The following is a 12,631-nucleotide window of genomic DNA, read 5'->3' on the forward strand; positions in this document are numbered from 1 at the left end:
ATTTCCACCAAAATGTAAATATTTCTTGTCCAAACTCACCCTTTTTGGCGCATTTCATTTACTGCAAAGTATCTACATCAATTATAATGTCTTCATTTTATTCCTACTTCCTTAAAGAACCTAATTTTGCAAATTAATCGACAAAAGTAATTATAAAGATACCAAGTATCAAGATGATATAATGTTAATCATCAAAATTCGCAAACACGATAGCAAATGTACTCATACCTCCAACCTCCATTTGAATAACGACAATATGACTTCCGTTGCAGACATCTAGACGTCTCTAAGGACATATTCAACAGCATATGACGGAAAGATAATTTGTTGTTTGGAGATTTGAACAATTAAATTTTGTAACCATATGTCAAAATCCCACGAATCAAAATGCCATAGTCAATATTATCCCATTGCTCATAACCCCACACATAATATTCCAGGATGTTGATAGTATTAATAAACACTATATGTTAAAGTATAATTTCATTTGATAAATTCATTAATGTATTTAGGCCTAGGTTAATTGGCGTGGGGTTTTTACCAATGGGATTATGACAAATTTAGATTAAGTTGTTTTAAGAAACGGTTAGACAACTTTATGCACGGGGATGACAGGTGGTAATGGACATGGAACTGCCTAGTGTAGGCCACATGGTCTCTTGCAGTCTCCTTCGTTCTTATGTTCTTATCCCACTGGGCGTCGACGACCGTTGAGAGTTCGTTCGAGTCAAAAACGACGTTGGTTACAAAATTTAATTTGTCAAATTTTCAAATAATATTTCCGTTACACAAAGATGAAGGACGAACTAAGAGATTGTGTAAATCTAGATACGGATGTTAGACATACTGTCGAATTGTGCTTGGGATGTCTAGGTTTCTGTAATAAGCGAAGTCATATTCTAGTTATATTCAATTGGAGGTTGGAAGTAGGAGGATGTCGGAGGAATAATAGCCCAGTGTGATTGATAACCCTCCTGGAGGTCAGCCATATTGGATTTGCAAGTCTGCACCTAGATGCTACACAAGTTTGACGACAATTATTAAAAGATCAAACTATTTGTTACGAAAATTCCCTTAACGATAAGAAATATAAAATGATGAAAGTAATTACATATATTTTGGGATCCGGCGAATTCACCGACAACAATTCATCGATACACACAATTCATCGAAAAATGTAAATATTCTAATTTGAAATATATAACTAGGTTGTGTTTTCCTCCTTGATTTAGCATACTTTTACCTTTGATAATGAAATAATTATTTTCATAACCTTTATTCAGGATGAAGAATTTCTTTTCGTAGTATTTATCAAGAATAGTTAAAATTCTTTACTGACAGAACTATTGAAAATGACAAATCAGTTTCAACTAAACTTAGAACTATAAATTGGTTTACCTAGAATTATAAAGCTAGGTTATGGGCTATTGCCCGCAAATAATCAACGACATTGCTGTATGAAGGATATCTTTCTACAATGTTTTCTTTTTCTTTTTCTTTTTCTTTATCCGTTCAGAAGAGTCACGATATTTCTTTCTTTGTATTCGAGATGAAGTACCAACCAAGTATTGATCGACTTTGACTTCATTATAATTTTGTTCCTTGATTTAGCACACTTTACCTTTGATAATGAAATAGTTACTTTCATAGCCTTTATTTAGGATACTACAAAAAACAAGGTAGGATTTCTTTTCGTATTTATTAAGAATAGTTCAATTTCTTTAATGACAGAAATATTAGAAATGACAAATTGGTACCTAAAACTATGGCATAGGATATTTGAGACACAGGTTGCTGGACACCGCCCTAATATTTGGAATTTTTTCGACTGCCTCAAGAAAGAACAAAACTATAATGAAGTCAAAGTCAGTCAATACTTGGCTGCAACTTCATCTCAACCACAAAGAAAAAAATATCGTGACTCTTCTGAACGGATAAAAAAAAAAAAAAAAAATGTAGAAAGATATCCTTCATATAGTAACGTCGTTGATTATTTGCGGGCAAACATATTTGTCAAACGTGTATGTAGTGATGTTTGACCGTGTGAATGGTTGTCAAATGTGTTTGAAGTTATGTTTGACTGTGGAAATGTTTGACAAACCGTTTGACCATGTGAATGGTCCTTTTATACGTGAATATCTCCCTTCGACATGTCGATTTGTACACAAACATTTCACATCGATACGTTTAGTTGACACGTTTAGTCAAACACATTTGACAAACGTGTTTGAAGTGATGTTTGACCGTGTGAATGTCAAACGGTTCGTCAAACGTGTTTGAAGTGATGTTTGACCGTGGGAATGTTTGACAAACAGTTTGTCAAATGAATGAAAAGTAATGGCACAAGTTCCATTTTAACATTCTTGTAAGTTTTGACTAATTCATTACATAGTGATGGATATGTATATGTTTGATATAAATCTTCTTTCCAGGCATTCTACCCATCATAACTGATCATTTTGGAGTTCTATGGTCGTCCATACGTGCCACATGCCCTGCAGGCCATCTCAGTTTTGTTCTGCTTCTTACAAACGTTAAAAAAAAAATAATAAAGAAAATTGAACTAAAGGCTGCATGTTAATAAGGTGACACACACCCCTCCCTCCCTCCCCTCCAACCCATGCTGTTCCACAACTGCAGGTTCACATATTCTTATCTTTTGCATACTCGTACATGTAACAGTCCCACATTTTGTGTCGAAAATAATTCCTTTTAAATGATTTTTGTTTGTTTAGGGGGTGATGAAAATCAATTTGGCCCCTTCCAGTGGTTATGACCCTTTTTTGTTCGTCAGTTAGAGGGGAGGATAGGTAAGATGGGGGAGGGGGAGGGAGGGAGGTAGGGAGGAGGGGATTGGGGGGTTTAGTGGAAGGAGAGAATGAAATGGAAGGAAGTTAGAGTTAAGATAGATGTGGGGCAGGCACACCCACTTGATCGGTTTGTCTTTTTTTTTTTTTTTTTTTTTTTTTTGTCCGTTGCTTTGGATTTACTCTCATAAACTCCACATTGATGGGCGTCAGGTGTACATTCTATTGAAATTAGTGATGCAAAAAAAAAAAAAAAAAAAAAAAAAAAATATATATATATATATATATATATATATATATTGTATATATACATTCATATCTATATACATATATATATATATATATATATATATATATATATATATATATATATATTACACGTCCAAATTTGTTCAGATATTAAATACCAAGTATATGAAAACAGGTGTAAGTACTTGATTCATCCCTCCACATATGCGTATCTACCTTATCCAAAGAGACATCAGACAGACACAGTAGTATAAAAATAAACAAGTAGCAAGTCAGGACTCAGATGTTGCAACAAGTGTAGGATAGATAGATAGTGCATATGGGGGGCCAATATGGCTACCTTACAAAATTTACTCGTAGTATAATCTTCGAAGATTAAACACTCCAAATTTCCTTGTCATGAATGGTTAAACATAAACATGAAATAGGATATACAATAAGGTGGTATGGATGCACAAATTCATCATGGTCTATGGGCCTGGAGGGGGCAGGGGTGGGGGTCCTAGGAAGAGGCAGCATCAGACTCAGACATTGTAGATATAGATAGTTCAGGCTCTGAACTTCTGACTCCATCAACCCAAGTCCTGCGGTTCCTCTTCAGGCTCCTCTACATCAGATGGGGCCTATATCTAGGGCCGGCCGGCCGCGGGGGCTGGGCGGTTCATCAATTGAGCCCCCAGAATATTCCGTTTCTGAATCATCCGACTCAAGCTGGAAAGTAGGGATGTTGTTGCTTGAATCAGTAGAATCCCTGCTGCTTGATGGCTGTGGTTGTAGTAGTGGTGGATAAGTGGCAGGAGCTGCATAAAACAAAATACTAAAAAAAAATTAAATGTTCATTTCTTTTCAAGCTTTTTTTTTTATAAAGAACATGTTTATATATATATGTATATATATATATGTACATATATATATGTATATATATATATATATGTATATATATATATGTATATATATATATGTATATATATATATATATATATATTTTTTTTTTTTTATCTATAATTCTATAATTGAGGTCAATGAGTCCATTGGCCCTGGTCTCTCTTGCAGAAGACCCATGGTCATGAGGCATCCAGTAACAGCCTCCATCCAATATGGACAAACAAGTTTTGCAAATGTTACATTTTTGGGGACACATGAAGAATTGTCACCCCAGTATGCCAAATACCAACAGTGGAATTAAGATTTCGTTAGGTTAGGTTGAATGAGGGTTATGCTTAGTGTTATCAACTTTACAACCCAAGAATCGTAAACCCAGGATGCCCCACGTGAACAATTGTCACCCTGTCGAACACTGGAGTGACAATTCTTCATGTGATCTCATTTTTCTTTATATTATCCACTGCAGACATCTTTTGTTTTATTGTAGAGATTACATCCAGAAGGATTTGATCAACTCTGCCAACAACAATCCTGGCGTGGTGGTGTTGTACCTAAAACCTCGGAGGCATCGATCACCTTGCATCAAAGCAGAGTACTGTAAGTTTGACTTTTGCAACAGGTAGTAGCCTCTTTTACATTGGAGCTTAAACTCAGGAACCTTGTAAAGCATGAGGGCCCCACACCTGTAGCAGTGGCAAACCTAAGACCCTCATACTCCTGGTACAGTAACAGCTCTCTCCCTAATCCCTTGTAACAAAAACACTGCTACCTGCATTATTGAAAAATATCATTTTCTTCCCTTTGAAGAGCTGGAGTTCTTCTTAGCTTAATAAAATTTACTGGTGTTAGTCTGAATTAAAGATTTTATATTTAATGACATTCGCAGAGAATTCACTTCTAAAAGCCAGCCCCCACACCAATGTTCCCTCTAATTCTTTGCTGTGAGTGAGCACAGAAATTTGGTTGTGTGCAAATTTTGCCTTCTTTGCCAAAGTGTGTGTGTACTTATGTGGGTCACCATACTGACTGCAGAACACAATACAAAGGATCTCAAGACATGTGATTTTCTGAAATTGACAAATTCTCAAAATCACCTTTCTCTTGTTTTAGATTATGAAATTATACAATTAATTTCTTTAATTAGAAAATTCAATTTCATCTTGAAAACCTTGTGTGCACACATTTTTTTCTTTGTGTACAATTTGTAAAACGTGTTTGCATGCACATGCACACAGTTTAGAGGGAACATTGCCCTGCACCCCACATGTCCTGCAGCATAGTAATTGAGCAAACCAAGAAATCAATTTACAATTTAATTATGACTGAGACATATTTTTAAAGGAAATGTATTTAGAATATACAATCTTGACAATTTGTTTATGGACTTATCATCATTGTCATTATCTATTTATTTTCTACTCATGGCTTATTACTAATTAGATCTATGGTTTCAGTAAATGGAGGAGAGGAGTACATAAACACCCATGACCTGAATGGGGAGGAGCTAGTTGCAAAATGGGTCAAGTACATGCATGCTTGGGCGATCAGGGTACCCAGTGGATCGGCTCCGCAAATATCAACACACAGACTTCCCATCAGTACAGGGACCCTGGACACCATGGACGCATCGACACCCAGCGGTCAACTCAGTCACTTTCCCAGCTGTAAGTAGTTCAGGAGTAGTAATACACACATACATATGCCAAGGGAGGTAGCCAAAGTAGTAATATTTTGATTGCCAGATGATGATGATAATTGTCATGTGGAAGTAATGACTTGTTCAGAAATGTTGACCATGGTGGACTTGGAAGATTTCTACAGAATAATTTCAGTCACTCATGCAGGGTTAGGGTAAGATATTTTCTTGTCTAATGTCAGTGCAAACTCCATTCAAATGAAAGCCTCTACTATGGAGTGTACTTGGGAGCCTCTTTATGTATGAAATACCAATGCGTTTCCTTGGATAAGATCCTGTGAAGTGTGCCAGTGTTAACGGGATTAACCCTTAGCGTACGATGACGCCGGTGTCGGCATCATGAGGCACGAGCGTGCACGCATATGAGGATACTGGTGTCAGGGTCCTGGTTATATTTATTTTGTAGTTGTAACTGAGTGTTGCTGTGGATGTGCTGTGTCTTGTGATACTGCTTCTGACCCAGGGCGGTGGACAGGATGCAGGGATGACCCGTCATCCAGGAGGTGCCAAGATGAGAGGGAGGGAAAAGGGTAGAGGGAGTGGAGTGTGATAAAGATGGAATGGGTAGGAATGGTTTCTATGACTTTTTCTTTTTTGGCTACCCCCCCATGTAAGGAGGAAAAAAAGCCTTTGGTATATGTACGTATGTAACTGAGTGACCCCCTGTATTCTGTGGACGGACTTGATCTTGTTTTCTGTGGTTATCTACATTCAGGGTAGAAGAGAAGTATTACAGCTATAACTTTATATTTTATAATGTGTATTGTGATGCATCATGGTATATCAGTCAGGCAGCTGTGCATGAGTATGTGACTTGTATTGAAGAGGTTGATAGTGCAATCTGTCTGTATGTTCCCGGTTCTCTCTTTGGAAGCCAGTCATGTTCATGGGTTCATCCTTTAAGTCACTCAAAGGTTCTTGTCTGATAGTGTTGGTACTAAAATTAGTCGGTATTGCATGGTAGATGTAGTGTTGAAAGTGTAGAGCCATATAGTTTGTATTTTTATTGCTAAAACTTGCATAGTTGTTTCTGCTCATATGTAAATCTACTACTCTGATTTGTCCCAATTTTGTCATCTTTGAACTGTTTTGCCCGTTCTCCATATCTTTAAGATTTCATTTGTTATGACAAAACTCGAGCAAAATTCTTTAAAAAAAATCTGTTTGCAGGAAGAATTATCTGCAGCTCCTCTAGAAGTTACGGGAACAACTCAGCTGCTTGAGCTGTGTGAGCAGCTAAAGGAGGAGGACACCAGTGGATAAATCAATTCATCAGTTATTTTACAACTTTGTAATATACTGTATTTGGCATCTTCAATAAAGTGTTTCTTTTACTCCAAGTATTTAGTTTTATGGTACTGTATGGGCTTGAAACTTGCAACGTAAGAGAGGAGGGGTTTGTATTTACCTAGTTGTATCTTACGGGACGAGAGCTGTGCTTGTAGTGACCCATTTTTGTATTTCTCCGCATCCATTTTATTCTTAAAATCGTGTATAGTTCTGGCACTCACTGTTTCTCCATTTAGTTTGTTCCAGATATCAATCACTCTATGTGGGAAGCTATTCTTTTTCAGGTCTCTTCTGTAACTGTCCTCCTTTAGTTTCTTTTCGTGTCCTCTTGTTTCTCTTCTGTCCCACTTTAACAAGTTGTCTCTATCGAGAATTTCCATCCCTCTCATAATTCTGTGTTTGAGATGAGGTGCCTGAGAAGTATGATAGGGGTTACTAGGCTGGATAGAATGAGAAACAAGGAGATGAGGAGAGTGGGGTGGAAAAGGAGTTGGGAGATGGGGTCAGTAACAATTAGCAAGTGCATTATGCATTGTTTAATTTTTTTAACCCATTCTTTGTGTGTGTGTGGGGGGGGGAGGGAGACACCAAGTTGCTTTAACATATGTAGGATGTTGTCTAATAACAACTTAAACCATAAATTGTTAACCCAGTGTTTAGCTCAAATGCTGGCATAGGCTGAATTTTGATTTTTCATTTTTTGAATGTGTCATAACATAAAATGGAGGTGGAGCATCAAAAAGTTATTCACAGTTGAATATATCTGCATCTGTGACCACTCGTCCAGTCAGTGTAGGATGGGTCTCTAGCATGAGGATTTTCAAGAAGGGATATGTTTTTGGCAATGTACTGCTACTGGAATAGACATATGGGAATGGATGCTAAGAGGAAATTGTATGAAGGGGTGATTTTGCTGACAGCGTTATATGGGGCAGGAACATGGAACATAAAAGAGGAAGAATTTAAATGTGTTTGAGATGAAACGCCTGAGAAATATGGTAGGGGTGACAAGGCTGGCGGATAGAGTGAGAAACAAGGAGAGATGAGGTGGATGAAAGAGTGTTGGGATGGTCTGGACACATGGAAAGAATGAGTGAGGAAAGATTAGTAAAAGAAGTGTGGAAGGAGTGAACACGAGGGGGTGACCAAGGATGATAAGATGGATGGGGTAAAAGGGGCATTGGGAAAGAGGGGAATGTCTGATGGGGAAGGAAGGAAGGAAGGAAGAAGACAGAAGATAGGGGTGGGTGGAGAATGGTTGTGTTTGGATGATGCTGTGATGCATGGAAAGGAGTGGGTGGGTGGGGGGTGAGAGAGTATGCATGAATGATATCTTGATGCAGCCCGAAGGGATTTCTCCCCGTCTTCTCTTTTTCTGGATGAGGAGGTGCTGCCGATTAAATAAAGTGGCCTTACTGTGGATGTGCTGTGTCTTGCTACATTGCCTCTGACCCAGGGCAGTGGGTGAGATGCAGGGATGACCCATCATCCATGAGGAGCTAAGAAAAGAGGAAGGGAGAGAGGGAGGGGTTGTGAATGGGAGTGGAGTATGTGGGGATGAAATGGTTGGACATACATACATACATATACCAAAGGATTTTCCCCTCCTTACAAGGGAGGTAGCCAAAAAAAAAAAAAAAAAAAAGGCATAGAAACCATTCCCACCCATTCCACCCCTAAATACAATCCACTCCCCCTCTTATCTTGGCACCTCCTGGATGACGGGTCATCCCTGCATCCTGTCCACTGCCCTGGGTCAGAGGCAGTGTTGCAAGACACAGCACATCCACAGCAAGGCCACTTCATTAAATCGGCGACCCACCCCCTCTGTCCCCTCATGCAGAAAAGGAGAAGACGGGGAGAAATCCCTTCAGGCTGCGTCAAATTTTTCTCACACACACTACCTCACCCCCCCCCCATTCCACCTCATCCATATGCAACCATTCTCCATTCACCCGTCTTCTGTCCTCTCCTGTCCTTCCTCAACAGACATTCCCCTCTTCCCCAAAGCCCCTTTCACCCCATCCATCCATCTCATCCTAGGTTGCCCCCTCATGTTCACTCCTTCCACATCTGCCTTTTATACATCTTTTACTATTCTTTCTTCACTCATTCTTTCCATGTGTCCAAACTATCCCAATACTCTGCAACTGTACTAAATTAAATATCTTGACTTACACATATTCGTTGCCTCGGGGTGACCCACAGTTTGACGTACATAGGTTAAAGAGCAAAACAAACGGGGAACTTAGATTCTTTAATTATACTTCAGGGGTGAATAAGTAAGCATATAGACACTAGCTCTTTTGAGACTCATTTCCGTAAGAACCAGAAACCTGTTGTTATTCAAATTGGAAGACTGGACACCAAAATGCAGAGTTGTAAACAGGCTGTACTGTTGCAGGCTCTGTGCTCTCAAACTTAACATACATATACCAAGGCTTTTTCCCTCTTACAAGGGAGGTAGCCAAAAATGGAAAGGCATAAAATCATTTCCACCCATTCTATCCCTGAATACACTCCACACCCCTCCACCCCCCCCTCTTATCTGAGCACCTCCTGGATGACGGGTCATCCCTGCACCTTGTCCACTGCCCTGGGTCAGAAGCAGTGTCTGGGGTATTGGCTGCTTGTTATTGTGGCAAAGTAGCATGCAGTTGATACTTTAGGGTCTATATGGGGCGCCCCTACGGACCAGATCACACATCATTTTGTCTATGATAGAGGAAAACTCTGTTCATAGAGAAATGATGACACTTTTATACTACGACTGTCCCTTCGTTATGCTATATAAGAAGCTTTTGAATTTCCACATTGGCCCTGAATTTCCTATAGCATATACTGCATGATGAATTGGTCACGGTAAAAATATACACTTGATTTCCTTCCTTGCCCAATTACACAATTTGATGACTGACAGACAATAATACCCCATTCATAGACATTTAATCCAGCTCAAGAAACGCTAGTCATCCTGCCCAAAGTACCGTGTGATTTTTTGCATCCAAGTGGAGTAGCAGCTCGGTGAAGTAATAATAATAGACCTCAAGCAGTGGGTTTGGAAATTCGATATACCTCACTCGAACAATAGATAAGCGAGGCTAAAAAATCAAAAGAGCATGGTATGCCTCCCATGTTCAGATGTTCGTGAATGATCATCATCTGAGTTTATTTTCTGAGACCACCCCCTCGTCAACATGTCGAGTCGCTCCTCAGCCCCCAACAAAAAATCCTAGCAGAGCTCCCATCAAGGCGGTGCCCCTGGACCCCACCATGGACCCTCCCTAGGCCGGCCCCTTTGACCTCATGCTGGATCTTGGACTACGCCTTTTGGATTGCCGCTAATGCAGAAATTATAGTAGTATAAGCCACCCCAAAAATTTGCTCATCCCCCCCCCGCCTCCCCAACTAAAAATTCCTGGCACCACCGCTGGGTGTTCATGTTTAACAGCAAGGCGGGAAGTGAGACTTCAAAACCTGAAACACTATCAGAGAAATTGAAAAAGCCATTCCTGGATCACAGATAATCATAAACTACATGTATTGACTCTCTCCCCATACTAAATTAAAGAAACCACTTTTTTTTTCAAACTACAACATATCTGGTGAGAAAAAGCCATTTACTAAAATCAGAATTTGGAATCTTTCTAAAGATTCCAATCATGAGCAAAGGAAAAGTGTCATCAGAAGAGCACAAAGATTTAGTTAGAAGATTCTATGAGTCAGGTGAGGTTAGTTGTATGCGTCTTGGCCAAAAGGATTGTGTGAAAATCACCAGTGCTGAAGGCGCAAAAGCAGCTGGTTCTTGGGAATTTAAGAGATTTGAAGTATATAAAAAAGATAAAAAGAATATTAGAATAGGATTCTCCACATTTGGTAAATTACAGCCATCATATTGTGTGCTTGCTGGTAGTGGTGGGACCCGTTCTCCCTGTGTCTGTACACATCATCAAAACCCAAAATTACAGTTGGTTGCATTGGGAAAATAAGGTCACTCGTACAAAGATCTTATGGATTATAGTGTCTGCAGTAAAGAAAAAGAAGCTTGCATGATGCAAATTTGCAAAGACTGCCCAAGAGAAGAAGGTGTTCTGAACTTTCTCGAGTTGCTTGACAATGTTGAATCAGCCATTGACTGTTGTACATTGGTAGACAAAGTGGAGCCACTTCATGATTACTCATCATCACTAAGTAAGAAAATATCCTGCATGGTTTGTCATCATTTTGTTGCACAGCAGCAATCACAGTACTTAAAACAGTTGAAAGAAACAGTACACCTCTGAACAAGGCAGTTATGGTTGGTGATTGTTCAGGTTATTCTTTCATTGCCCAAGATGCTGCTCAGGGATTTCACTGGGACAACTCACAATGTACAGTTCACCCTTTTGTCACCTATTATAGATCATCTGAAGACCAAGAACTTGACCATATCACTGACTGTTTCTTATCTCCATCACTAAAACACAATACCAATGGTTTACTCATTTATAGAACAGCTTATCATGGACTATGTCAGATTCAAGTGCCCACAACTGAAAAAAGTGTACTATTTTTTCAGGTGGATGTGCTGGCCAATACAAAAACAGATACAACTTCATAAATTTCTGTTACCACGAAGAATATTTTGGTTTGTCTTGTGAATGACATTTTTTTTTGTACATATCATGGCAAAGATGCATAAAATGATCACTTAAACCAATTAGATATTCAAGAAGATTTAGATAAATTACAGCAATGGTCTGAAAAGTGGCTAACGAAATTTAACACAAGTAAATGCAAGGTAATGCACATGGATAAGAATAACAGTAAGTACAATTACAAGTTATTTGGAAATTCGTTAACAAAAGTGAACAGTGAAAAAGATCTCGGCGTAATTGTCAGTAACGATCTCAAATCATCCAAACAGTGTGTTTCAGCTATGAGAAAGCAAATAAGATTCTAGGACTGATTGCGTGATTTTTTTTTTACTTCAAAAGTCCATCACTCATTAACAAGCTATATAAATCTTTAGTTCGTCCACATTTGGGATATGCTGTTTCCATATGATCACCGAATCTCATTAAAGACATTGACAGACTAGAAAAAGTACAACGGTGAGCCACAAAACTGATTTCATATATCAAAAATAAATCATACGAAAATCAACTAAAACACATGAATCTGTTTTCCCTAAAAAAGCATAGACTCAGAGGTGACTTGATACAGGTCTACAAAATTCTAAAGGGAATTGACACCATCAAAAGTGACAAAATTTTCACCTTGAATGAGAACCAGACAAGAAACAATGGTCTCAAACTATCCTGAAATAGATTCAATTTGGAAGTAGGTAGAAACAACTTTGCCAACTGTGTAGTTAACGAATGTAATGAACTTCCTGCAGAGGCAGTGCAATGTAGTTCAGTTCGAAGCTTTAAGAATCTTTTTGATAAACACCTAAGCAAGAAGCTGTAATGATTATCATCTATTTTATATGTTTATTTATTTTATCATTTGTCTGTTTGTTTATCATTATTTGCTTGATTCTACTCTATTATTAGTTATGCAGTATAACCTCACTCATTTGCGGTTCACCGTTCGTGGCCCCGCATAGTCGCGGATTTTGCTCTAATTTTTTTTTCTCATTAAATTTGGCAATTTTGTGAATTTCTAAGGCCATTTTTTAGCAGAGGAAGGCTCTCATTCATCCTAACTGGTAAATGATTTT

At 38.6% G+C, this 12,631-nt stretch overlaps 1 protein-coding gene across 1 annotated transcript; it reads left to right on the forward strand.

Moving 5' to 3' along the window:
• Positions 1 to 4,116: 4,116 nt before the first annotated feature.
• LOC143030294 (large ribosomal subunit protein mL43-like) lies at positions 4,117 to 5,930 on the forward strand. Its single transcript, XM_076193446.1, has 3 exons — positions 4,117 to 4,214; positions 4,408 to 4,560; positions 5,467 to 5,930. The coding sequence occupies exons 1-3, from the start codon at positions 4,117 to 4,119 to the stop codon at positions 5,654 to 5,656; spliced, it is 441 nt and encodes a 146-aa protein (XP_076049561.1). The 3' UTR covers positions 5,657 to 5,930.
• The last annotated feature ends 6,701 nt before the right edge of the window (positions 5,931 to 12,631 follow it).

Source organism: Oratosquilla oratoria, chromosome 12 (genome assembly GCF_046742065.1).
Source record: "Oratosquilla oratoria isolate Oo_2021 chromosome 12, ASM4674206v1, whole genome shotgun sequence".
Taxonomy (NCBI): Eukaryota; Metazoa; Arthropoda; class Malacostraca; order Stomatopoda; family Squillidae; genus Oratosquilla; species Oratosquilla oratoria.

What these genes read in the sequence shown, in the direction of transcription:
- LOC143030294 (XM_076193446.1), top strand. Translation starts at nt 4,117, where the DNA reads ATGGTCATGAGGCATCCAGTAACAGCCTCCATCCAATATGGACAAACA. An exon ending in CATGAAGAATTGTCACCCCA is followed by an intron (nt 4,215 to 4,407) that starts GTATGCCAAATA and finishes TATCCACTGCAG; the next exon opens with ACATCTTTTGTTTTATTGTA. An exon ending in AAGTTTGACTTTTGCAACAG is followed by an intron (nt 4,561 to 5,466) that starts GTAGTAGCCTCT and finishes AAATGGGTCAAG; the next exon opens with TACATGCATGCTTGGGCGAT.